This window comes from Microtus oregoni, unplaced genomic scaffold (assembly GCF_018167655.1).
Source record: "Microtus oregoni isolate MIOR12 unplaced genomic scaffold, Mior012 000008F_ref0000371, whole genome shotgun sequence".
In the NCBI taxonomy this organism is placed as follows: domain Eukaryota; kingdom Metazoa; phylum Chordata; class Mammalia; order Rodentia; family Cricetidae; genus Microtus; species Microtus oregoni.
In genome coordinates this window covers 37543484-37567149 of record NW_024543067.1, presented here as the reverse complement: position 1 = coordinate 37567149, position 23666 = coordinate 37543484, and the positions used below count along the sequence as shown (strand labels likewise).

Below are 23666 nucleotides of genomic sequence, written 5' to 3'. Positions count from 1 at the left end.
AAAGCTACAGAGAAACCTTGTCTAGAAAACAAAACAAACAGACCAAAAAAAAAAGTCCATTTGTATCAGCTGCTTCCTTGCTTCCTTCACAGAGCCACCCTGCATCTCTCCACCCTAACCAAGTCAGTGGCCTGTCTTAATCTGCTCAGACTTACTCAGGGCCACAGGTGAATGTGGTCCAGGTTTCCCTGCTGCACCCGCAGGCTCCCTGGGTTGGCACAGTGGCTGTGGCCTCCCCATTCATCATTCCTGGCTGTTCAAGAAGTTCCTGACTGGGCAAACCATTTCCACACCTAACATAACCTTTTGCTGGAGAGAAATGTACACTCCTTAGTGTGGGGAGGGGGATAATCACCCAGCCCTGGGGCAGGCTTGACCGTCCTCTCCTGTCTTGTTCCATCACGGTTCTGTGAACTGCTCCTCAGGCTCACAGCCTTGCAGAAGCTCCTCAGCACACAATCTGTCTCTGTCAGTCTTTTGCTTAGGAACTTCAGCTCCCTAGCCATGGTGGTGCATACCTTTAATCCCAGCACTTGGGAGGCAGAGGCAGGAGATCTCTGTGAGTTCAAAGCCACCATGGTCTACAAAGCAAGTTCCAGAACAGTCAAAGCTACACAGAGAAATCCTGTCTCAGGAAGAAAATAAATAAATAAATAAATAAATAAATAAAAGCAAGCCAACAGGAACTGCCCCGGACAGCAGGACTCAAGGAAGCATAGGGAGGCAGTTAGGGTTGAATAGATAATTCAGGGGTTGAGCAGAGCCTGGCAGGGGCTCTCACTTAGCCTGTGCTGTCTTTCTTGTGTCCCTGGCATAGCTTCACTGTCTCCTGCCCTGCTTCCTGTTCTCATCTTTGCTGATTAAATGTTTGCATCTGAGCAGCCAATGGAGGTAGGAGCTGCCTAGACCACTTCCCTCACCAGAGTTGTGTTCCTGCTTTTCAGCGAGCAGAAACTGAGGAGGAGGTTGCTGGAGAAGGCCCAGCTGTTCTTGCCTTCTGCCTCTGCTCCGGAAGGGGGAGGGGAGGAGCTGCGCTGTGGGGGTGGCAGCCATCCCTGTGTGTGCTTATCTGCAGTGAACTGACAGGCAAGTCTGGAATACACCGAGGAGACACAGGTGGACACAGGAAGGAGAAACAACCTGTGTCATTGTCCTGTGTGTGTGCGGGTGCCCACGCGGACACGAGTGCCACAGTGTGTATGCGGAGGTCAGAGCACACCTTTGTGCTGTCTCTTCTCTCCTTCTACCTTTTAATGGTATTAGGGATCAAACTCAGGTTGCCAGATTTGTGCAGCAAGTACCTTTACCCACCAAGCTGTGTGACTGGCCCACATCCACCTCGATTTTTACTTGGGGGTTGGGCACTGAACTCAGATCTGTGGCAACTACTTTACTGAGCCCCTGTAACATTTTCCGTTGGTTTGCTTCTGAGGTAAGGTTCTTGTCCTAGACTGGCCTCAACTGGCTACTTACCCAAGGACTAGTTTGAATTTGTGATTCACCTGTCTCTAGTCTCTAGTGCCAGGGATACAGGGGATTGTCACTCACACTTGCACGGACACCTTTTAGCCTTTTACTCAGGCCGGAAATCCACAGGCCACTGGAAGGGGTGAGAAGGCAACACATATGCTGGGAAAGGAACCTGGCTGTGACCATAACCAGGCCTGGGGGAGCTACCTTCAGTCTCACCTTGGAGAGCAAAGGGATCAGAGGGCAGCAACTGGGCGGAAGAGATAAGTGGGTGGGACGGAAAAGGAGCTGGTCCCCACCCTACCAAGTGTCCTTTTGTTGTAGGCAGCTGTATAGGAGGTCAGGCTCCAGGTTTCATGATGCAGAGATGGCTTGGAATATACTGGAAACATGGGCATTCATAAAAATAAAATCAAAGAAGTGCTTTGAATGAAGAACTATTTCTTTTTCTTTTTTTTCCTTTTTCTTTTTTCTTTGTTTTTGGTTTTTCGAGACAGGGTTTCTCTGTAGCTTTGGAGCCTGTCCTGGAACTAGCTCTTGTAAACCAGGCTGGCTTCGAACTCACAGTGATCCACCTACCTCTGCCTCCCAAGTGCTGGGATTAAAGGCGTGTGCCACCACCGCCTGGCTTATTTCTTAATTTTTACCTATGTGTATATGTACGTGTTTGCCTATGGAGGGCACATGCCTGCAGTGCAGGTGGAGGCCAGGTGTTGGACCCCCCTAGAGTTGGGAACTGAATTTGGGGTTTCTGTAAGAGCAGTATTTACTCTTAACCTGAGCATCTTTCCAGCCCCTCAAAAACTCTTTTTGTTTGTTCTTGTTTGCTTGTCTGTTTCTTCAAGACAAGGTTTCTCTGTATAGCTCTGGCTGTCCTGGAACTTGCTTTGTAGATCAGGTTCGCCTCAGACTTACAGAGATCCCGTCTCTGCCTCCAGATGCTGGGATTAAAAGCGTGCGCCACCATGATTAGCTCAATGAATAACTCTTGAGGTCTGACTCAAGAGGTGGAGGCGAGAGAATGGGTTCAAGAAAGGATGGGTCATCCTCACCTACAGAGGGAGTTTCAGTCCAGCCTGGACCACATAGGACCCTGTCTTAAAAAAATACAAAACCTGGGGATGTGGCAGAGCTTGGTTGACAGAGCATGTCAGGAGCTAATGGTTCTGTTCCCAGGACTTCAAAAACCAAGTGTGGTGGTGCTCACTGGAATTACAGTAGGAAGGATCTCACAAAGACCTTCTCAGCCACACGGGATATTTCAGGTCAACCTCAAAAAAATATACACACAGCCGGGTGATGGTGGCGCACGCCTTTAATACTAGCACTCGGGAGGCAGAGGCAGGCGGATCTCTGTGAGTTCGAGACCAGCCTGGTCTACAGAGCTAGTTCCAGGACAGGCTCCAAAGCCACAGAGAAACCCTGTCTCGAAAAACCAAAAAAAAAAAAAAATATATATATATATATGTATATATATATGCACACATATATAACATATATAATAACATATATATATATATTCCCTTGAGATTGGAATTCAACCCCCATTGCTATACATTACAGACAGAGATCCAGAGTCCTTTATAAAAACTTTACTGAGGGGAATGGGTAGAAAATGGAGGTGATGCCCCCGGAGTTGAATAAATAGTTAAAGAGAGCAAACAATACATACGTCTGCCCTGGTGCTTGGGGAGGCCCCCCCAGGGGCTCACGAGGCTGTCAGCTGGATGGCAAAGACCTCGCCATCTGCAGGTGACTCGGCAGTGCCTGGAGTCTCAGCTCCGCCTTCAGCTCCCGGTGTCCCGCCCGCGCCATTGAGACAAACTGCCTCGCCAGAGCTCTCGGCCTCCTGGACGTTGTACTCGCCCTTCTTGCAGGCCGTGGATTGCACGTAGAAGGCCAGGCCGGCCCCCACAGCCAACAGCACCGCGCCCCCTGCTGCACCGCCCACAGCGACCCACAGCCACGGACCTGTGGGCGCAGACCCTCGCCAGGGTGGGCAAGCCCTTATTCTCCCCCAGCCCCCATGCTCCTGCTACTGCAGCCTGACAGAGGGGCCCAGGAAGGCCTCTCCAGCATCGGGGAACCCCGAAATACCAATGTACACCCCTCTTAAGCCATATGATTATAAGCCCTTGGACCCCCTACACGGTCCTCATGTCCCAGCTCCTCCCATTTCCCTAAGGGGACAGCCTGGAGAGACCAGCTCAGCCTTCCTCTAGCTCTGATAGACCCCAGCCCCAGGACACACATGAATTGGGGTCACCATCAGCTACTCTGAGGACATCTCTGACCCCAGTTCCTCCACAGTGACATGGTGGAGAGTGAATTGGGTCAAGTGTTTCTTAGCAACTACTAACCACTCTAAAGCGACTCCCTCCACCCCCAGGTCTGTCCTTGGAAGTCTTTTCTTCCTTTTGTGTGTTTGAAAGGTCTTTTGTGGCATAGGTTGACCTTACACTCCCTGTATGGCTAAGGATGACGAACTTAACCTCGGAATCATTCTGCCTCCACTTCCTGTATTTCCCTCCAATATGGGACACGACACACAGGTGGGCAGCATTATCCTGCCTCCTGTCCATTCTCTCTGTCTCCACTTCTTTCCCCTAACCTGTCACCAATAGCCCCATCCATTAGCACCCTCGGCCTCCACATTTGGCCCCCTTTGGTCTTGCATACCGAGAGGTAGAGTCGGGGCTAGCCACCCCAAGGCCTAGGTCACTCCGTGTTGCATGTCCCTTGCCCCACCTCCACCCCAGGAACCCTCCACTCACCGGCCACGCGCACAGTGATGCGTCGCGTGTGGCGCCCATGCGCATTGGTGGCTGCGCACTCATACTCGCCGCCGTGGCTGCCCATGGCGCTTGCCACGCTCAGCGTGCTGTTGTTGCTGGAGAGGCCGAGGTTGAGAGCCCCCGGGGGCGTGCGCCAGCTGATCTGTGCTGGAGGCCAGGCCTCTGCACGGCAGGTCAGAGTGAAGTTACCGCCAGGCCGCACGTTTGGGGGCGAGGCTGCCAGCTCTGCCACTACAGGCCGGTCTGCAGGGGCACAAAGAGACTGCTCAGCACTGGGCGTTAATCAAGCATCCTCGGGATGGGATATCCAGAATCAGTCTGAGACCACCCCTCCTGGGATGGGCGGGCAAAACCGCTGCCTCCTCTGAGAGTCCCACTCCCACCACCTACCTACCCTACTGTGGGACCAGAAGTGCTTGTTTCTTACTGAGGGGTACTGAAAACAGTCCCTCTGAATTCCCCTGGGTTTGCCATTCTCCCCTCCCATGGCTGATGTGGAGAGGAGAGAGAGAGAGAGCTAGAGATAATCTATATAATCCTGGCGGGGGGCGGGGTTGTAGCCTCTACATAGACCAGGCTGTCCTGGAACAGACATCTGCCTGCCTCTGCCTCTCAAGTGTTAGAACTAAAGAGTACTGGGAATAGAACGCATAGCTTTGTGCGCGTTAGCTGAGTGTTCCATCCACTGGACTATATCCCCAGCCCTCCGGGCACCTCGCTAGCGGTCTGAGTCGCCTCCATCCAGCGCTCTCCTCACTCACATTCCACACCCACGGTGACCGTCCGTGAATCCGTGCCATGCGTGTTGGTGGCCACACATTGGTAGGTCCCCGCATCCTCTCGGGACACACGCAGCCTCTCCAGCCTGGCGGCACCCTCCCTGGAGCAGAGCACCCTAGGAGCGGGGCGGCCCTTGGCACTGCAGGTCAGCGAGGTAGCCTCAGCTCCTTCCAGCCAAGTCTGATGACTTGGGCAGCTGGACTCATCCATCTGTGGCGGCGCTGCAGAGCAACCATCAAAAGGAGGGGCGTCAGGGAAGGGAGGGACCCTGGGATACCCCGTACTTCCCGCCCACCTGCCCCCCTCCCTGCTCACACTCCGCGCTCACGACGACAGTTTTGACTGTGGAACCGTGCCGGTTGGTGGCGTTGCAGAGGTAGATGCCCGGTGACAGGTTACTAGAGGTCATAGAGTTTCTAGGACCGGGGTTTGAGGACACCAGGGGTAATGCCACCCCTTCACTAGCACCCTCGGAGCCCAGGCACTCCACGCTTGGTTCTGGCTTCCCATCAACTACACAGGAAAACAGCTTTCCAGATCCTTCTACCCACGTCCAGTTGCTCGGGCAACCGAGCTCCTCAAAACTGGGACCGTCTAGGAAGCAGGGAAATAGGAGTTCACATTGAGGACAGAGGATACCCGTGTGCTCCCCTTTCCTGCCACCCCTACTCACATTCTACCGTAACAACCACATTTTTGGCCGCTGATCCTCTGGCGTTGATGGCTTCGCATCGGTAAATGCCGGCGTGCTCCCGAGCCACACGGAGCGGCCCTTCCATGACTTCCTCCTTCTCAGAGCGCACACAACTCACGCTAGGCGGTGGGACCCCGTGTGCCACACAGCTAAGCGATGCCTCTGTTCCCTCCAGCCAAATAATATGTTCTGGGCAGCCAACACTGTCCAGCGCTGGGGCATCTGGAAGGGATTTTGTTTTGTAAGGCAGGCTATCCTATAGCACAGGTTGGCCTCGAACTCATGGAACTGAGGACTATATTGAACTCCTGTTCCTCCAGCCTCCGATTTTCAAGTTCTGGGCTTTAATTATGCAATGCAGAGGGTGGAACCTCATACATGCTAAGAAAGCAATCTACCAATTGATTTAGAAACCCATCAAATTCCCCCAATGACCCTTCTTTCTGCCTTCTGCTTCCAGAAAGGATTTGGCGAGCTATATATCCTGCATGGGAGATTGATTCCTCCACCACCCCCCCCCCACTTCTCGCTCTCATTTTTGAAGGTAGGGTTTCTTTGTGTAGTCCTCGCTGTTCTGGAGCTCACTGTGTAGACCAGGCTGGCCTCTAACTCACAGAGATCTGTGCTGGGATCTGGGCCACTACTGCCCCCCCCCCCCCGCCCGTGTCTCCTTAGTTCTGCCTGAACCGTTTTATTTATTTGTTTACTCTGTGTGATATTTGTATGGGAAAGCATTACCCAGCCATGCATGGAGGTGGGAGGCAGTTCTCTCTTTCCACCTTTACATGGGTTCTGGAGAGAAACTCAGTTGGTCAGGCCCTTTTCCTGAGGTCTCAGGGTGCAGTTGGACTGATTCCCACAAAGCGCCCATGGGACCTTCCCAGGTACACCTCCCAGTTTTGACCGCCAGACTGTGCCCAGACTCCACAACCAAGTTTATGAACATCCTCCCACTTCCCTTCAGTGTCCTCCCAATCCCTGCTGGAGCTGGGTGGGCCTCTTTCCCTCTCTGTAGGCCAGCTTCCCAAAAGAGATGCAGATGCCAACTTCTCCCCACTCACACTCCACAGTCAGGGTCACATCCTTGACCGCCTGGCCTTGGCCATTCACGGCTGTGCAGCGGTAAGTGCCTGCGAGGGCGCGAGTCACTGGGCCCAGCAGGCCGAGCGCCAGCACGGCCCCGCCATCAGCCCTCGCACAGTGCACCGAGGGCTCTGGGTTCCCACGGGCTTCGCAGCGGAGGGTCTGCTCTGGACCCTCGGGCCATGTCCAGCTCCTGGGACAATCCGAGTCATCCAGCCGGGGTGAATCTGCAAGCAGCAAGAGGCAGAGGAAATACAGTATGGTTAAAGATGGGGCCCGCGGTATTGTCCTTGGAGGTCACAAAGAAAGGGTGAATACCCACTCACACAGGACACGAAGCTCAGTGCTCTGGTTCTTTCTTAGGGTCTCCCCATCCACTTCGAGGGCAGCGTCGCAGAAGAAGCTCCGCCTGTCGTCGTTCTCTGTGGCATTTAACTGGAGCTCAGCGGGTTGCCCCGGGACCGCAGCAGAAATTCCCTCCAAGGTGACAAGGGCTCGAGCCCCAGCCCAGCAGCTTATGGTCACCACCTTCCCCTCCGGGATTTCTGGCTCGCTCAAATTCAGAAGTGGAGCAGGGAAGCCTGGGGGGGGGGGGCGTGAAACATTGGGTGGGGTTCGCTGGCCACACCCCCTCAGGTAATTCAACACCACCCCATCCATTCCTTTCTAGCTTCCCACAGCTCCTGCCCTGGAACGCTCCCGCCTTGCCAATTCGGGCGTGGAGGCCCCGCCCACTTTAAGGCTCTGCCTTCGTGAGACTCTGGTCCCAGACCCGGCAGTTGAAGCCCATCCTCGACTCTCCTTACTGTAGACAGTCAGATTTTCCTGTGTCTCCCTGCTCTCGCCCCCGAGGGTCACGCTGCACAACAGCTGTGTGATTCCTTCTTGTTCTGCGCTTGGCGTAGCTGTGGCAGTGGCCACGAGGTTGTCGCCATCGAGGGTCACATCGGGATGCAGCCTCTGATCTCCCAGGGAGAGGTAAACCCCAGCCTCTGGGGCAGGAAATAGTCCATCCAAAGTGCAGCTCACTGGCCTTTCTGAGCCCACTTCTAAGAATCGGGGAGCAACTAGGCTCGGGGGAATTGGAGGCAGGGCTGGGGGAGACAAAGAACCAGAGCTCGAGTATATATATTAAGCGTTCAGTGTGGACCAAGCAATTTGCATGCATTGTTTGGTTTCATCATAAAATACAAAAGGGCCAGCGATATGGCTCGGAGAATACAGACGCTGGCCGCCAAGCCTAACGACCTGATAAGATTCCTAGGATCCATATCGTGGAAGAGAACCAACTTTCACTAAAGTTGTCCTTTAACTTCCACACCTGCACCATGGGGAGTGCATTTTCATTCTCTCTCTCTCTCTCTCTCTCTTTCTCAATAAATAAGTAAATATAAACACAAACAAAAGAGCCCACAGAGGTATACACTTAAGCTAGTAATCGTGTTGAAGTAAGGGCTAGGCGCTAAACTTCAGGCAGCCTTGGCTGTGTAGTCCAGGATGGGCTTAAATTCACAGAGATCTGACTTATCTCTTGTCTCCCAAGTGTTGGGACTGAAGGCATGCGACACTACACCTGGCTGCCCCTAAACTTCTTAAAACCTGTCAGTTAGAGTTCACACTCACCAAAGGTGCGGAGCTGTCTGAGGGCGGAGCTGTTTGCGAAGAGTCCCAGGCCCTGTGGCCGCAGGTCCAGCTCGGCGAGGCATGAGAAATTGACCCTGTGGTCCTCCCTTCGCGCCAGGACTGTGGCGGTGAGCACCGCGCCGCGCGCTCGGGGTGACTCGCCCGCGAAACTGCGGCGGGTCAGCTCTTGGGCGCCCCGCAGCAGAGTCAACGTGAGGCTCGCTCGGGGTCCGGCTCCCGGAACCCTGCAGCTCAAGGTGAAGTTCTCGCCCACGGGCTGCCAAGGAGGCAGCGGCACTAGCTCTACCCGATCCGGCCGCTCTGCAAGGGACCGAAACTTTGGCTCTAGTGAGCTGCAACGCTCACCCGGTTGCGCGTGGAAAGGAGGGAGTGAGGGCCGGTGGGCGGAGCTTGAAGGGGAGGTCCAGAGACCTAAGGGGCGTGACCACCCAGAACTCACGGAAAGTTCGAATGAGCCCACGCGCTTGTAGCGTGCGGCGCGCACAGCGGAAGAAGCAGACGGGTTGGGTCTCTGGCTCTCGGATGTCCACCAGCTGTCGAGCCAGCCAGCGAAGACCCCTCTGGGTCCCGTTCCGGCGCAGCGAGGTCTCCAGGCCACCGCGCTCCGGCCGCGGACAGTTAGTGCTGCAGTTGAGCCACAGCGAGCCCCCGCGCTCCACGAGCGCCACACGGGGCTGAAGGTCCGCCCAGAAAGGTTCTAGCGCGACCGCTGACCGGGAAAACGCGGGCTCAGCCTGGGGACCCCCTCTCTGAAATCTTAGCGCCCCTATATCCCAAATCAGGGGTCTCAGCAAAGACGAGGAGAGGCCACCGCCAAGAAACAGCACGGGAGTCCCGCATCCCACTCAAGCTTCGAGGCTGGCACACTCTGAGAGGGGCGTCTCTGGAAGCCTTGCTTTCTAAGGCACAGATGGGGAAACTCGGTGCGGGGAGGATGGGGTCTCGGATGCACACGCCAGTAGTGGGGAGGAGGAGACTCCAGTGGGGGGGATGGGGAATCAAGTGAGTCTCAAGACTCTGGTGGATCGTCAGAAAATGGGGGTGGGGAGACACACTGAGGCTGGGGGCGAAAGCGTGGAGACAAGACTGAGTCAAAGGCTTAAAAGAGACTGTCCCCAAACTTGAGTAACTTGGACAGAAAGCCTCAAGGCTGGACTCCTGAAAGGAACCGCGGGAAAAGCCCCAGAAAAGCTGGTTGCCAGGGCTACAACTGGAGGGGGTACAGAGCCTCTGAGTCATAAGAGTTGAGGAGATGGGGGTCTTTGAGGATCACGAATAGGGATGATGCCAGTCCGTGAACCATAGGGCACGACAGAGCAGGAAAGACTAGGAAAGCCACAATGTCTCCTGAGCGGGGTTAGGTGCAAAACCCCGAATCCAGAAAAGGTGCTGGGTTCAGATCTGAAAGATCGAGGTGTGTTGGGGTGGAGGAGGAATGGGGAGAAGCCCCAGGTTCCAGTGGTGGCAGAAGCGTGGGAAGCAAGAGGAGGGCGGAGCCTGGAGGAACACCCGGGCCGCCCTCTCCGGTCCTTCAAAACCGCCCCCGCCTTGTCCACCTGGCTCCGCGGGCCGGCTCTTCTTACCTGAGATGCCGAGGATCCCCAGGCCCAGGGCCGCCCAGAGGCCGAGAAGCGCTTGGCGCAGCCCTGGCGAAGGCCCCGGCATCGCCGCCGCTGCCGGGGAGGGGAGAACGCAGGAGGCAAGGGGAGCGCGAGTGATGGAGAGCCGAGCTGGGAGGCAGCGCAGCGGGTGGAGTGTGGGGGTGGCAGAGTTGCGCCCAGGGATTGGTTTAAACGTTGGTAACTTGGTTTCCAAGGAGGGGGCGGTGGCAGAGGCGGTGATGGGGGGCGAACTGCCGGGAGGCGAGCATGCACCGGGCTGCTCTCGGCTTAGAGCAGACTAGCTGACCAGGCAGGAGCGGTCCCCCGTAGGGGGAGGGGGTCTACGTGGAGCGGTCTGATGGTCTAAAGCCTTTTGGGGGCGACCACGCTCTCCCGCGTCATCTGTGGCGAAGGAGAGGAGGGATGCTATAAGGCCCTGCCCAAACTCCACCATCCTAGGTATAGATTATGGGATAACGCGCTAGGGTTCCAGGCCACGCCCATCTTCGGCCTCCCGCTAGCGCCCCTTGGAGTAGGTGGATGGTGGGTTGCTTGTAGAATCTTGGGAAGTCATAGTATGCTGAAAAGGTGGTTTTAAGAGGAGGGTGTGGGGAAGCCTCCCTTAACTGAGGCTTAGCTTTGACCTCCAGCAGATTGAACATGGGAGCCACGCCCCTAAGACCTCCTCCGTGCACGCGGCGACGGAGGAGGGGGATCAAGTGCCCGCGAATCGCAGACACGTGTGCGTGTGCGCCCCTTTCGTTGGCGTCTAAATTAGAGTCGGTTTCTGCACACGATCTGTATTTACCCAGCGTGCAGCGGGAATGTGTCTACAATGCTGTTGTGAACCGAGTCTCTCAGGAGAGCATCTGTGGGCGCCGCAGCCTCTGCTGGATAACCAGTACGAGATTCTGCAATCCTAGCTGAACCAGAAGATCAACTGGGGACACTTGTGACCTCGCATCTGTCTCTAAGCTTTGACACCCCTCCCCAGATGCAAGCCTGGCTCGGTGACAACAAACGTGTTGCCAGGATGGAAGTCTGTGACAGCCTATGTGGTCTGAGCAATCATCTCAAACTTGTTGCTATACTAGATTTCCAATCTGGGTATCTGCTTCTACCCCGCGCAGGAGACCCCGCCCAATCATGTTTCCCCTCTCCCTTCATTAATGGTAACCCCGGGGACCGGTTCTAGCTCCACCCACTGGCCTCAGTTACGCGCAAGATCTGCTAGAAGATTAGAGAAGGGAAACTTAGCTTCCAATCAGAGCTATGGTGTGTATCCGCAGAGCCAATCAGAAAAGGCCATATTAAGAGCCTGTCCTCCCCCAACTCAGGGCCTGGAGAAGAGGCCAGTTTAGCCCTTCTGCCCTGCAGGGATAAATCCAGCAAGACTGAACGCGGAGAGGAACTCGGGTTCTGGAACCTCAAGCCGGTCTTGAAGGAGAAACTTCAGGTGCCTTGAGACACACGAGATGTTGTTTACTCCGTACCGGGTATTGAAACCAAGGCTAGGCAAACGTACCCCTGAGCTATAAATCTTCAGCCAATAAACAAGGAGTTTGGAGACGTCAGGGTCCCCTAAAAATGAAACCACTTTCTCCAAGAACCGTAGGACAAAGACTGAGGAAAAAGGCTTTATTGATCCAACAAGAGTATGTAACTTAGTTGTTCTGGGCTTCTTTTTCCTCCCTCTTGTTTGGGGCATCGAACACCCGTCTATAACTGAGTCTGAACGGCCAGGTACTTGCGCACGTAGACAGTCCCCACAGCCAGGAGGATCCCCACCAGGGCTGCGATGGAGGCAGAAGCGAAGGCTTTGGAGACTGGACTCAAAGCTGGGAGCGGGAGTGAAAATCAGGAACGAGGAGGTCTGAGGACCTCCAAGCGTGGATGGAGCCCACCCCTGTTCTGTTGGCCCTCTTGGGGTGGCAACATCCCCTCCCCCGCACCAATTCCCCAAGTTTGCAGGGTGCCTCACCGAGGACCTTCAACATAACAGGTGCAGAACTGCTGCGCACGACTAGCCCGTCGAGATTGAGGCGTGCATGGCAGGTGAGTGGTTGCCAGAGGTCGTTGGGTCCTGCCCGCATCACGTAGGTCAAAGTGACATTAGCCAGACCTGAACCGGTGAAGCGCTCCAGACTTTCAAAATAAACCACCCGGCCACCTCTTCTCAGGCTCACCACCAAGAACCCCACGGGGAACACGTGTATCACATAGCAGCGTAGTGTGTACTTGTGGCCCATTAGGACCGGAGGCTCCATGATCACGCTTCTCGGCCGTTCTAAGGCAAGAAGGGTAAGACCCACAGGCACCTCCTAAAGTAACTGCCAACTATCCCATTCCTCCACCCTTCTCCCCTCTCCCCACCCCGGCCTGAACCCCGGTCTCCCTCACTGTAAGCGGTGATCATGGCGGTGGCCTCGCGCGTTTCTCCAGCGCAAGTGACGACGCAACGCACCTTGGAATTCCAGGCCCTCACATCCAGCAGCTGGTAAGATACCCAACCAGATCCACTGAGTGTCTTTCCCTGCCGTAGCTGCGTGCGCAGGCTGGAATGCACCGGCAGGGGGCAGCTGTGGCTGCAGTTAAGCCACACCGAGCCCCCGGGAGGCACAGCCTCCAGCTCAGGGCTTAAACGCACCAAAAAAGGCGTTGAGGGCCCGGAAGGCGCGGGAGGGCTTTGCCTCCACTCATGGTGGGAGCTCACACCCCTCGGATAGGCGGCCACCAGCAAAAGCGACGGGAGCAGGACAGACTCCATGGCACAAAGCCCGCGGTGCGGTACGGGAGACCAGGGTAGTTTCAGCTGGCCCTGGAGATAAGACTCCCTGGCCACGCCCCAGAGTGGGCCCAGCAGCCCTGTTGAAGACACCTCCTCCCAAATGACACATCAGACCCCACAGTTAACCAGAAGTCATTGCACTTTTCTGAACTGGGGCTTTAGTTTTCACTTAAGCTCCAAAAGGTCATTAAATAGATTTCAGTGGGTGTTGTAATGGCTCAGGCCTTTAATCCCAGCATTCAGGAGATAGGCAGGCAGATCTCTGTGAGTTAGAGGCCAGCACGGTCCACATAGCAGGTTCCAGGACATTCAGGCTACATAGAGATGCTGTCTCAAAAAACAAAGACGAAGAAAAAAAAAAACGAACAAAAAGCTAGTTTTTAGACTCAGGGTTGGGGTAACAGGTAACACTTTGAAGAAGTGGGGAGTCAGGAATACTTAGAGGGAGCTCAAGGTAACTGAAGTGACACCTGTCCTCAAACTCACAAGTGGCTAAGACCAACATAAAACTTCATCGCCACAAAGGAAAGGCTTCTGAGCTGGGAGGGATGCTTACTGCCCGCCCCAGCTTGCAGGACCCTCCTAAGTGGTTGCAGCATTTTCTTCCAGACTTTCCCTTTGAGATGGAGCCAGGTGGGACATGCAGGGATTGACCACAGTTTCATGAGCATGAGACTCCACTGTTCAGCTGCCAAGGGTAGGCATCCATATTTAGGTATGGGGGCTGACATGGGGAGCAAAGACAGGAATGTATGTGGGTGGGCCTATGAGCAGGGAATCCCTGCTAGTCCATTTAGTATTTTTGGGAAAAGCATCCTGACCAACAGAGGAACCCTAGCCCCATGTGAGTCTTTCTCCAGGCTGTTGTGTGCACAGCCCCTGCAACAGGATCCAGACAAGAATCTATGTGATCACCTGCTCACTGCTCTAGTATCTGTGTAGGGTACTCAATAAAGAGCAGGTAAAACTTCTAATTAATAAATACATCATCACGAAGAGTTCCTGTGTCAGAGGAAGTATGGTCTTATGTTTCAACTCCCGCTTGTCTATTGGAGATCACTCTTCCTTAGGCAGGGCCCTCAGCATGGGCAGTAGAGATGAGGTCAGCATTTCCTTACCGAAGGCCTGCAAGACTGTGGGTGTGTCCAGGTCACAGATCCGCGCCCTTGATGTTGCTCCCTCCTCTCCAAGTGTGAGGCCAAGGAGGTCTGATTGGTGCACGTCCAGACCACCATCTTGTCTTGTCACAACCAGAGGAGGTGGGTAAACACTATCTGTCTACCTTTCTGTTCAAAAGCAGCACCAGCTGCTACCCGCAGAGGGGGCCCAGGGAGGTGTTGGTGTCCTGGACGCTCAGGGAGGCGGGGCTTGTGCCTTGAGTTTCATGGCCTCTTCCTGCGCCCTCTGTAGCTTGTATATCTTGATCTTTCTCTGGCGGTTATAGAAGTACATGGCTGCTGTGATTATAAGGACAATGACGAGCATTGTCACCAAAATGATGATCAGGGTAAGGTTGGTGTCTGTGTAATAACAACAGAAGGGGATAATAAGGATTAGGCATCTGGCACCCTGCCCACCACTCACCCAGCCCTGTACCCCGGGACACTCACAGACCATCAGGAACACGTCTCTGGTGACATTTCCATGGGAGCTTTCAGCATGGCACACGTAGGTGCCGTTCATTGCCCAAGTGACAGACTCTACCACCCCGATGGGCAGCCGGGCTCCATCTCCTTTCCGGCTGCAGTTCAGTGTGGGGGGTGGGTTACCCCTGGCCTCACATTTTAGAGTCTGCCGAGTCCCCACTTCCCAGGACCAGTTCGTCTGGCAGTCACTCTCGTCCAGGTACGGACCATCTGGAGAAATGATCGTGTGAGGACACAGGCCAGGAAGGGCTCAGAGGGCACCTGGGGCACTAGGGGACCACAGTTACCACCGGGCAGTCCCACTCACACAGCACTTGCAGTTCCAGGGTCCGGGTTTTAAACAGCACCTGCCCAGCCACGTTCAGGGCAGCAGAGCAAGAGAAGCGTCGCTTGTTATCCTCAGCTGTGGCCATCAGCGTGCACTGGACCTTCGGGGACGGGGGCCTGGGCTGAACATCAGTCAGCGTGCACTGGACCTTCGGGGACGAGGACCTGGGCTGAACATCAGTCAGATTCACCACCTGCGCTCCACCTCTGGCTTCACAACTCACAGTCACTTGGCTCCCTTCTGAGACGTTTGGCTGGCTCAGGGTCAAGGCAGGAGCTGGAAAGCCTGTGGGAAAGACACACCATCATGAGCCCAATGCAAACCCAGCCCTTGATGGCTCAGCGGCCCCCTCTAGTGTCAGCCCCAACCTCCAGCATTGGACCGGGTTCCTCCTTTTGAAAGGCCTAGCATATTTTTGTTGTTGTTTGTTTTTTGAGACAGGGTCTTACGTGGTATAACCCTGGCTGGCCTCGAACTCATAACAATCCCACCTGCCTCTGCTACCCCTGTGCTGGGATTAAAGGCGTGTGTCACTACTCCCTGCCTCAGGTCTTTCTCTTGAAAATGCTTTCACCTGCGTTAGTTGTGCCCCTGGTCCCAGTCCTGGACTAACCTATGCTAGGCCATGGCCCCTGGAAGTTCCACGCCTGGGCACCTACACTGGGTCCTTCTTCTGCACTGGGCCCTACCCTTTGGTACACCTCCTTGGTATCAAGTCTCTAGCTATCTCTGGACTAAGCCCACCCCTTCTTACTGTAGATGCTCAAGATCCGCTCGGCCCTCAGGGTCTGGTCTGCCAGCTTCAAAACACAGAGCAGCTTCTGAGTTCCCTCCAGCTCCACAGTCACCTCCACCAAGGCCATGGCCAACACCAAGTCTCTGTGGTTTGTGCTCTTGGAGGTCAGTGTATGGCCTCCCAGCTCCAGAGATATCTGGGCTTCAGAGGCAGGAAACAGGCCTTCCAAGGAGCAGAGCACTTTCTGCTTGGTGCCCACCTCCAGGAGGTCAGAGGTGTCGAGCTTCGGGATGGTCACAGGAAGATCTTAAGAGAGAACACAGGCATAAGGAAGAGCAATGGCTACCCACAACCCCATTTTTCTCCTTCCTTCCTTCCTTCCTTCCTTCCTTCCATGTACATTGGTGTGAAGGTGTCAGATCCCCTGGAACCTGAGTTTACAGACAATTGTGAGCTGCCATGTGGGTGCAGAGAATTGAACCTGGGTCCTCTGGAAGAGCAGTGTTCTTACTGCTGAGTCATCTCTCCAGTTCACCCTTTTTTCTTTACTGTGTATACAGGGACACGTCTCACTTGAGGAGGTCAAATGACAACTTTCGGGAGTCGGTTTTCTCCTTTGGAAGCTGGGAATTGAACTCATGTCATCTAGCTTGGATGCAAACCCTTTACCCAATGAGCCATCTCGCCAGTCCCAAAACTGCCACTCAAAAGATCACCATTTTCTCAGCACCTCACCCCTACTGCAGGGGTCGGCTTCTTCCCAACGTCCCTCCTGCACCTTATGTAGGAATACCCTGGTTCCCAGAGCCTCACCGAAAGCCCGGAGCTGCCTGGTCATGGAGACATTCGTGAACAGTGCTAGCCCGTGTGGCCTGAGGTCCAGCTCTGTGAGACATGAGAAATTGGCTTCGTGGTCGTCTCTGCTCACCAGCACCGTGGCTGTGATCTCTTTGGGGTTCTTAGGGTCCACATCCACTGGCTGCCGGTACAGCACCTCCTCCCCTCGGAGCAGCATGACTGAGAGTTGGTGCCGCGGTGTCCCACCATCCACCAAGCAGCGCAGGGTGAGGTTCTTACCCACCTGCTGCCAGGTGGGTAGAGGGTCCAGCTCCACACGCTCTGGGAATGCTGCAGGGAGACAGGGGGTTAGGGATCACCTGTCTGATGACCTCAGTCTCCCCAAAACACACCCTACAATCTAAGCAGCCAGGAATGCAGAGAGCTTTGGGGAAAGCTCGGGAGGAGGCCAGGAGTGTTTGCACAGGGACCATAACCATCCCAGCAATATCTGAGATAAATTCCAGTTTCTAGCATCAGAACCTTGGGCAAATAAATAGAAATCTAAGCACCTGGGTGTGTGATCAGACTCTTGGGGGGGGGGCAGTGGCTCAGTCTTAGAGGGCTTGCCTACCAGGCAGGAGGCCCTGGGTCCCATGTGGAGGTGAACAGAAAGAATCAACTACACAGAGCTGACCTCTGACCTCCACATGTGCACATGGCATACAGGTCTGCACTCACACATCATACACACGCACGCGATAAGGATAACATGCCTTTAATGCCAGCACTCGGGAGACAGAGTCAGGTGGATCTCTGTGAGTTCCAGGACAGCCAGAGCAGTAACACAGAGAAACCCTGTCTCAAACAAACAAACAAATGAAACAAAAACAAACAAACAAACAAACAAGAAATACGACAAATAAAAAGTTTAGGTCATCCAGCTTCCTGTAAAGCCGGAGCCTCGCCTGGGCTATGTCATGTATTATCTCAAAGAGGAACGGGCCAAGAAATTATTCAGAAGGTAATGTTTTTTTTTTCCACCCAAGCGTGACGATCTGAATTCAATCTGAGGGATCCATATGGTGGGAGAGAAAATAGATTCCCAAACGCTGACTCTGAGGGCTGGAGAGGTGGCTCAGTGGTTAAGAGCACACACAGGCAGGCCTTGCAGGGAACCCAGCATCCATTTGGTGGCTCACAAGCCCAGGGAATCTGGCAACCTCTTCTGGCCTCCTCAGGCACCAGGCACTCACTTGGTGTACAGACTTCCCTACGGGCAAAACATCCACACACATAAAATAAAAATGAACCTTTTTGTAAAAGTTGACCTCTGACATCCACACACATACTGTGCCATCCCCTCCCATTCAAAATAAAAACTTAAAAAAAAAATACAACTTGTAGAATTTGAGTTCCTTGGACTGGTGAGATGGCTCAGTGGTTAAGAGCACTGGCTGCTCTTCCTGAGGACCTAGGTTCAATTCCCAGCACCCACATGGCAGCTCACAGCTGTCTGTAACTCCTGTTCCAGGGGATCTGATTCCCGCATACAATCTTTAAGGCCAAGTATATAAAATAAAAATAAATAATTTAAAAAAAGAAGAAGAAGAAAAGAATTTGGGTCCTAAGTACCCAAACAGCAGTGGAGCCTGCTTCCCTGACTTAAAACACAGGCACGTGGGACGGCATGGTACATTACTTCCTGACTCTGAGCTTCAGTCTCTAACCAAGTCCTAGTTGTTCCATTCTTCAAATATTTGTCTGCCCTTCCCATCTTGGATGCTGCAATCACAAGCAGCAAGTGCAGACGGGCTGAGGCTGGATGCCAACTGCTGCCCAGCTTCCGGTAATCCAGCTTTCCACTAACCAGACTGCTCTACTCCCTTTGTGGGAGTGCATGCTAGCTCCTGACAGCACTTAACTCCCCAACCCATGCACAGTCTTCTCTCCCCAACTCCAGCCTAGCTCCGGGCTCTTCCCTCTACCTGGTACACCCACCCCCAGTTGTTTGTTAGCGCCCCCACCCTGGCTGACCTGGAAATCACTATATAGACCAGGCTGCCCTTGAACTCTGCCTCCCAAGTACTGGGATTAAAGGTGTGCAACCACCACACTTGGCTCAAATTCATTGTGGTCACAGAGTAGAAATTAAGGCACAGTTGAACAGTCAAAGTAACAGATACAGAAAGGTCGTAGAGACAGAATTCCAGCCCCAGCCTTGGGTTCCCAAGACCAGATACCCTGGAAAAGCTCTTCAGAGGAACCTCCTAATGCCACCAGCAGGAATGCCTGGGGACTTCCCCTCTTCCAGGGCAACACTGGCACATAAGCCCCCATCTCCCAAGCCACATGCTAAGATTTCCCAAAGGCTTCTGTCCTGATACTGCTAGGATTATGGCCTTTAGACTTCTTCATGTCAGAGCAATCTGAGGGAAACTGACAGGGTCAACAAATAAACCAAGACGCCAAGTGCCCAGTGGTCACCCAGTTCCTTGGTGCTAATTCCAAAGCCAGCTGGGTAGAACTTCTGCCTGGAATTCCCCGGTTTAGGTAAAGAACCCCAGCCTAGAATACTCAGAGAAGCTGGGAGCTGGGTTGGTGGTTACTGCTAGCCTAGCATGTGAACACTGGGTTCCATGTATAAATACGGCCTCCGCCATGCCATTCTGCCCCCACTGCTCCTGAACACAGAAACCGCCACAGTACTCCTCCTCAGCACCCATTTCCTTCTGAGTTACAACATTCCTTCCAGCAGGAGGGTGCTTATGCATTCTTTTTTTTTTTGAAAGATCAAATGACTTTATTGCAAAAAGGTCTGCTATTTATTACTAACGGTTCTTCTGAAAACACAAACACAAGAACTGAGCACCACATCCAGAGTGACTCGCCCTGTAGCTAGAGAGAGGCCAGGACTGAGGCTGTGGGGCTTCCCTCGCTCAGCTCACTCCAGGGCTCCAAGTTACATCTGATAAGAGAAAGGAAACCAATAAAATCCCCAAGTACAGGAAGTACAGGAAGGTCACAATAACCTTAGGGCTACTGACGCTAACTGCTGCACATCCCAGCCTATAACTCCAGCAACGCTATCAAAACCCACTGTCAAAGAGCTGCTCCCATGGCCCTTTGCTGTCCTGACCGGCTAGCCCCAGCCTGGCTTCTGCATACTGCAGAGCACAAGCGTTAACATCCACATGCAGTGTCCAGGTTCAAGTATAAAGGTCTGATCAGGACAGCCCGAGTCACGTAGTGCTTAAACCTCTGTAGTGTCTATACTGGGGTCAGACCCCTGGACAGGCTGGCCAAAGGTGGCACAATTCATGAGGAAGTATGAGTAACGTTCCACCACCAAACTTGCTGCCCATCCAATATGGACACCACCCGAGTCAAGGTCAAAATCTTGACATCAGCCGGGCGGTGGTGGCGCACGTCTTTAATCCCAGCACTCGGGAGGCAGAGGCAGGCGGATCTCTGTGAGTTCGAGACCAGCCTGGTCTACAAGAGCTAGTTCCAGGACAGGCTCCAAAACCACAGAGAAACCCTGTCTCGAAAAACCAAAAAAAAAAAAAAAAAAAAAAAATCTTGACATCAGTAGTGACATCGGCGACTAAAGTTATATCCGTATGAAACTGGAATCTGTTTCATTTCTTCATTAAATGGAGTCTTCCAAAGGTATCAAGTATATCCTTAGGAGGTATCTTGGGATGGCGCTGGAGGATCCTGGCTTTCAGGTTCTGGAGGAGGAGCTGGCACAGCTTCTTTTTTCTGGGCTGCCAGGAACTCGTGGATTGCTCGCTCTATCTGTGGCCTGAAGATGTGATTTAGTTTGGGGTCCACCACCTGAGAAATGATCCTGTCCACTCCTGCTTCCAACATGCCTGACTGAACCACGCTCTGCCTCAGCCCATTTCGCAACTGGTTCTTGTTCATTGCAGGATTCCTTTCCTGTTTGTCCAGGTGTGTTGACACAAAATTATCCACTTTCTGCCTCAGGTTCTGGTAAGCTGGCTTGGTGTCCAAGTCAGCCAGGCAGTCCCGGCGGAAGCTGTCGAACAGGCCGCGGCTCTTGAGCTGCTCCACTATGAAAGCAATGAGCTGCGGGTCTCTCGGAGGTAGCGAAGCAGGGTTGACCGGGCCCCCTGCCCCACTGGAGCCCGCCGCGCCCGCTCCCGCACCGTCCGCCATGGCCGCGCCCCGCGCCCGCGCTGAGCCCCGCGCTCGGATGCTCCTCCGGGAGCCGCGGGCCGCGCTGTGCAGACACGGAGGGCCCCACGGAGGCGGCGGCGGGCCCACCGCTTATGCATTCTTTTATACAGTTGCATACTCTTCCATGGAATGTCTAAACCAAACTTAATCTCACCATCTCTGTGAATGTTTGACCTTCAAATACAGCTGCACTGCAGACTGGAGGTAGAGCTGAGCAGCAAAGTGAATACTTGGCCGAGTGCCAAGCCCTGATGATTCCATCCTCAGCCCAAAGGGACAGAACAACCCTAGAGCCTGACTCGTTTGTTCCCTGTAGGAGGGATCCATGCATCAAGGAGTTCCAAGACTGTGGAGGTCACAGGACACATACAGATCTTGTGTAAAGAACTTACATTCAACCTATGATCTGGGTGCCTGGGAGGCACATACATGAAGAGCAAGTGGTTAACAACACTGGCTGCTTTTCCAGAGAACCCGGGTTCAATTCCCAGCACCCACATGACAGCTCACAGCTGTCTGTAACTCCAGTTCTAGGGAATCTGACATTCTCACACAGACAGACATGCAGGGAAAACACCAATGGGCATAAATAATACTGTTTTGTTTCGTTTTTTGAGACAGGATTTCTCTATGTAACAGACCTGACTGTCCTGGAACTCGTTTTGTAGACCAACTGGCCTCGAACTCACAGAGATCAGCCTGTCTCTGCCTCCCTAGTGCTGGGATTAAAGGCATGCACCACCGGCTACCACCACCTGGCTTAAAAAATTATTTTTTAAAACCCAAAATATTAGAAATAGTTAAAAATAAAGACAAAACAATAAATAAAGTTTTAAAAAAAGCAGAATAATCCAGACATCAAATGGTGGCATTTTGGAATGTGCTAAATTCCTGTGGTACATTCTCCTTGAAGTTTATAAAGGTCTCTAAGTGACAGTGGGACTTTCCAAGGCTGTCTGCTGGTGCCAGTTGCCATGTCCCCACTGGGTCTCCCTCTACTCCGCCCCGGGCCCTGTCACTCACAGTATAAGATGATGGTGGCAGAGGCTGAGGACTGGATGGAGCCACAGGTCTCAAAGCACAGGGGCTTGCTGTCTTCTTCAATGTCACTCAGTTCAAACAGCTTCCACCTGAGTCCACTCTCTACCTCTCTTTTGGGCCACTGAGTCTCCAAGCCCAGGTAGAGGTTCTCAGTGCAGGAGGAAGAGCAGTTCACCTGCATGGATGCACCCATCGGCAGGAAGGCTTCTATGGGGTGGATGGATACTTGAGCGCCACCAGGCCCTGGAACAAAAAGGAGAGATGATAGGCTGATTCAGCCGTGTAACTTCAGAGCTAGGGGCTGGGTATGCAGCCTTGAGACAGGCAGGATTTTGCCCTCGATGCAGCCATGCTTGAGTACACAAGGTAACTAATTATGGGTGTTGAGGCTGGGTGCAGTGGGCAGAGGGCCTTCCTGGTATGCCTGAAGCCCGAGTTCCATCCTCAGCACCCATAACATGGGTGTAATTCAGCACTCAGGAAGCAGAGGCAGGAGGATCAGGAGTTGAACACCATCCTGGGCTACAGATGGAGCTCAAGGGTAGCCTTGGCTACAGAAAACCCCCTCTCCCAACACCAAGTACTGGATTTTCTTTCTTTGAAAAGTGGTGGTATATGCCTTTAATCCCAGTACTTGGGAGGCAGAGGCAGGAAGATCTCTCTGAGTTTGAGGCCAGTCTAGTCTATGGAGTGAGTTCCAGGACAGCCAGTGCTACACAGAGAAACCCTGCCTGGGGGAGGGGAATTAAAACAAAAGTGTCTGAGCTCAAGTTTCTCCTCCGCCCCAAAGATTCCAGTGCTGTGATTAGCAGTCTGGGGTGGCGGTAGTCCAGTTGGAGATTCTCTCAGGCACCTCTGGAATTATTCTGGTTCCATGGAGAGCCCTGAGGCTGAAAGGATCCAGCTAGGAGTAACGGATTCTGGGATTGAGCTGCAGAGCAAGTTCTGAATCTTCCTCTCATCGGAGGACAGGACGCAGGTGCTGCCCCCAGGCAGCAGCAGGAGAGGGCAGCAGTGGGGAGTCCTGAGCCACCTCACTTCACAGCCTCTGCCTCCTGAGTATACAAACCCTGGAATTCCCCAGCGCAGAAGCAGCCTGGACTTCCCCCAGGGGTGAGGATGAGGAACAGAGTATCTGTGGGGAGCAAAACGGGACCTCAAAGCTCAGCTTGGTATCGGTGGTTCCACACACTATTTGTTCCCCACTTGGGCCACATTCTAACTGCCCCATGACAAGGGCGGGGACCACAGTTCCCATTGCACAGATCAGGATCCCAGGTTCTAAAAGGACAAGTTTATGGAGGAGTGGTGTGTCTCGAGCCTGTGATCCCAGAGTGAAGAGGGGAAAACGGGAGGGGGGGGAAGGAGCGTGAAGACTGAGAGTTCAAGGCCAGCCTAGGCTAAGTGTCTTGGCGGCTTTCTCAAAACAGGAAAGAAGGGAAGGGGAGGGGAGGAGAGGGAGAAGAGAAGAAAGAGACTGAGAGATAGACAGAATTGTGTTCTGTAACCCATTCGCGGGATTCGAACTCCAAGCTGTTAGTTTTCAACCCTTCACTTCCACTCCCACTTCCCGTTAATAGCCACCTAATTACTACCAGTTTGCTGTTCCGCTGGCCAGGGAGAGCAGATTCCACCCGGAGTCCAGAGACTTGTCCCTAAAAGCGACCCCACCTTGGACTCACCTGGAATCACAAGGGCTACCAGGGCCAGGAGCAGAGGCAGGGTGGGAGCCATAGCAAGGCCAGGGCAGAGCAGATAGCAGCGTCCGGGTCACAAGCACTGGGTGCAGACTGAGGCTCTGCACCGCGTCGGTCCTTTATAGTCGCTGGCCACGGGGGGACCGAGGGGCGGTGCTGGCGGGGCCACTTTCCCGGAAACCTCGCGCCTTCCCCTCTTGAAAGAGGACTTCGGTATTTCCGGATGGAGACAGTGCCCTGGCCGAGAGGGGTGGTCCTGCCTCGCTGGCTCTCGTGGCTCAGGAATTTCCAAACTGAAGCAATAGACATGTTGGGGGCGGGGTGTGTGAGGGAGAGGGTGTCAGCGAACTGAAGGTGCGTTCGGAAGAGAAGGCTCCGGG

The 23666-nt window shown here is 53.9% G+C and overlaps 4 protein-coding genes across 5 annotated transcripts; all 4 read right to left on the bottom strand.

The window, feature by feature from the left end:
- Window positions 1-3029: 3029 nt before the first annotated feature.
- Window positions 3030-10393, bottom strand: LOC121451982 (intercellular adhesion molecule 5). Its single transcript, XM_041657826.1, has 11 exons — window positions 10050-10393; window positions 8906-9175; window positions 8446-8766; window positions 7629-7916; window positions 7149-7403; window positions 6801-7049; window positions 5719-5961; window positions 5361-5639; window positions 5027-5266; window positions 4245-4508; window positions 3030-3441 (listed from the first exon to the last, which is right to left on the bottom strand). Exons 1-11 carry the CDS (start codon window positions 10129-10131, stop codon window positions 3179-3181), a joined length of 2754 nt encoding a protein of 917 aa, XP_041513760.1. The 5' UTR covers window positions 10132-10393; the 3' UTR covers window positions 3030-3178.
- A 1296-nt stretch (window positions 10394-11689) lies between these two features.
- Icam4 (intercellular adhesion molecule 4 (Landsteiner-Wiener blood group)) lies at window positions 11690-12858 on the bottom strand. Its single transcript, XM_041657748.1, has 3 exons — window positions 12468-12858; window positions 12049-12354; window positions 11690-11905 (listed from the first exon to the last, which is right to left on the bottom strand). Exons 1-3 carry the CDS (start codon window positions 12832-12834, stop codon window positions 11787-11789), a joined length of 792 nt encoding a protein of 263 aa, XP_041513682.1. The 5' UTR covers window positions 12835-12858; the 3' UTR covers window positions 11690-11786.
- A 1330-nt stretch (window positions 12859-14188) lies between these two features.
- On the bottom strand, window positions 14189-23656 carry Icam1 (intercellular adhesion molecule 1). 2 transcript variants are annotated; one of them, XM_041657746.1, is made up of 7 exons: window positions 23272-23651; window positions 21572-21832; window positions 16379-16693; window positions 15584-15871; window positions 14809-15114; window positions 14466-14711; window positions 14189-14375 (listed from the first exon to the last, which is right to left on the bottom strand). In XM_041657746.1, the coding sequence occupies exons 1-7, from the start codon at window positions 23321-23323 to the stop codon at window positions 14209-14211; spliced, it is 1635 nt and encodes a 544-aa protein (XP_041513680.1). In that variant the 5' UTR covers window positions 23324-23651; the 3' UTR covers window positions 14189-14208. The 2 variants fall into 2 exon arrangements, with proteins under 2 accessions (XP_041513680.1, XP_041513681.1); XM_041657747.1 differs by having other exon boundaries at window positions 14216-14375; window positions 14470-14711; window positions 23272-23656.
- LOC121451927 (biorientation of chromosomes in cell division protein 1-like) lies at window positions 19464-20542 on the bottom strand. Its single transcript, XM_041657749.1, has 2 exons — window positions 19924-20542; window positions 19464-19741 (listed from the first exon to the last, which is right to left on the bottom strand). Exon 1 carries the CDS (start codon window positions 20525-20527, stop codon window positions 20030-20032), a length of 498 nt encoding a protein of 165 aa, XP_041513683.1. The 5' UTR covers window positions 20528-20542; the 3' UTR covers window positions 19464-19741; window positions 19924-20029.
- Window positions 23657-23666: the final 10 nt, after the last annotated feature.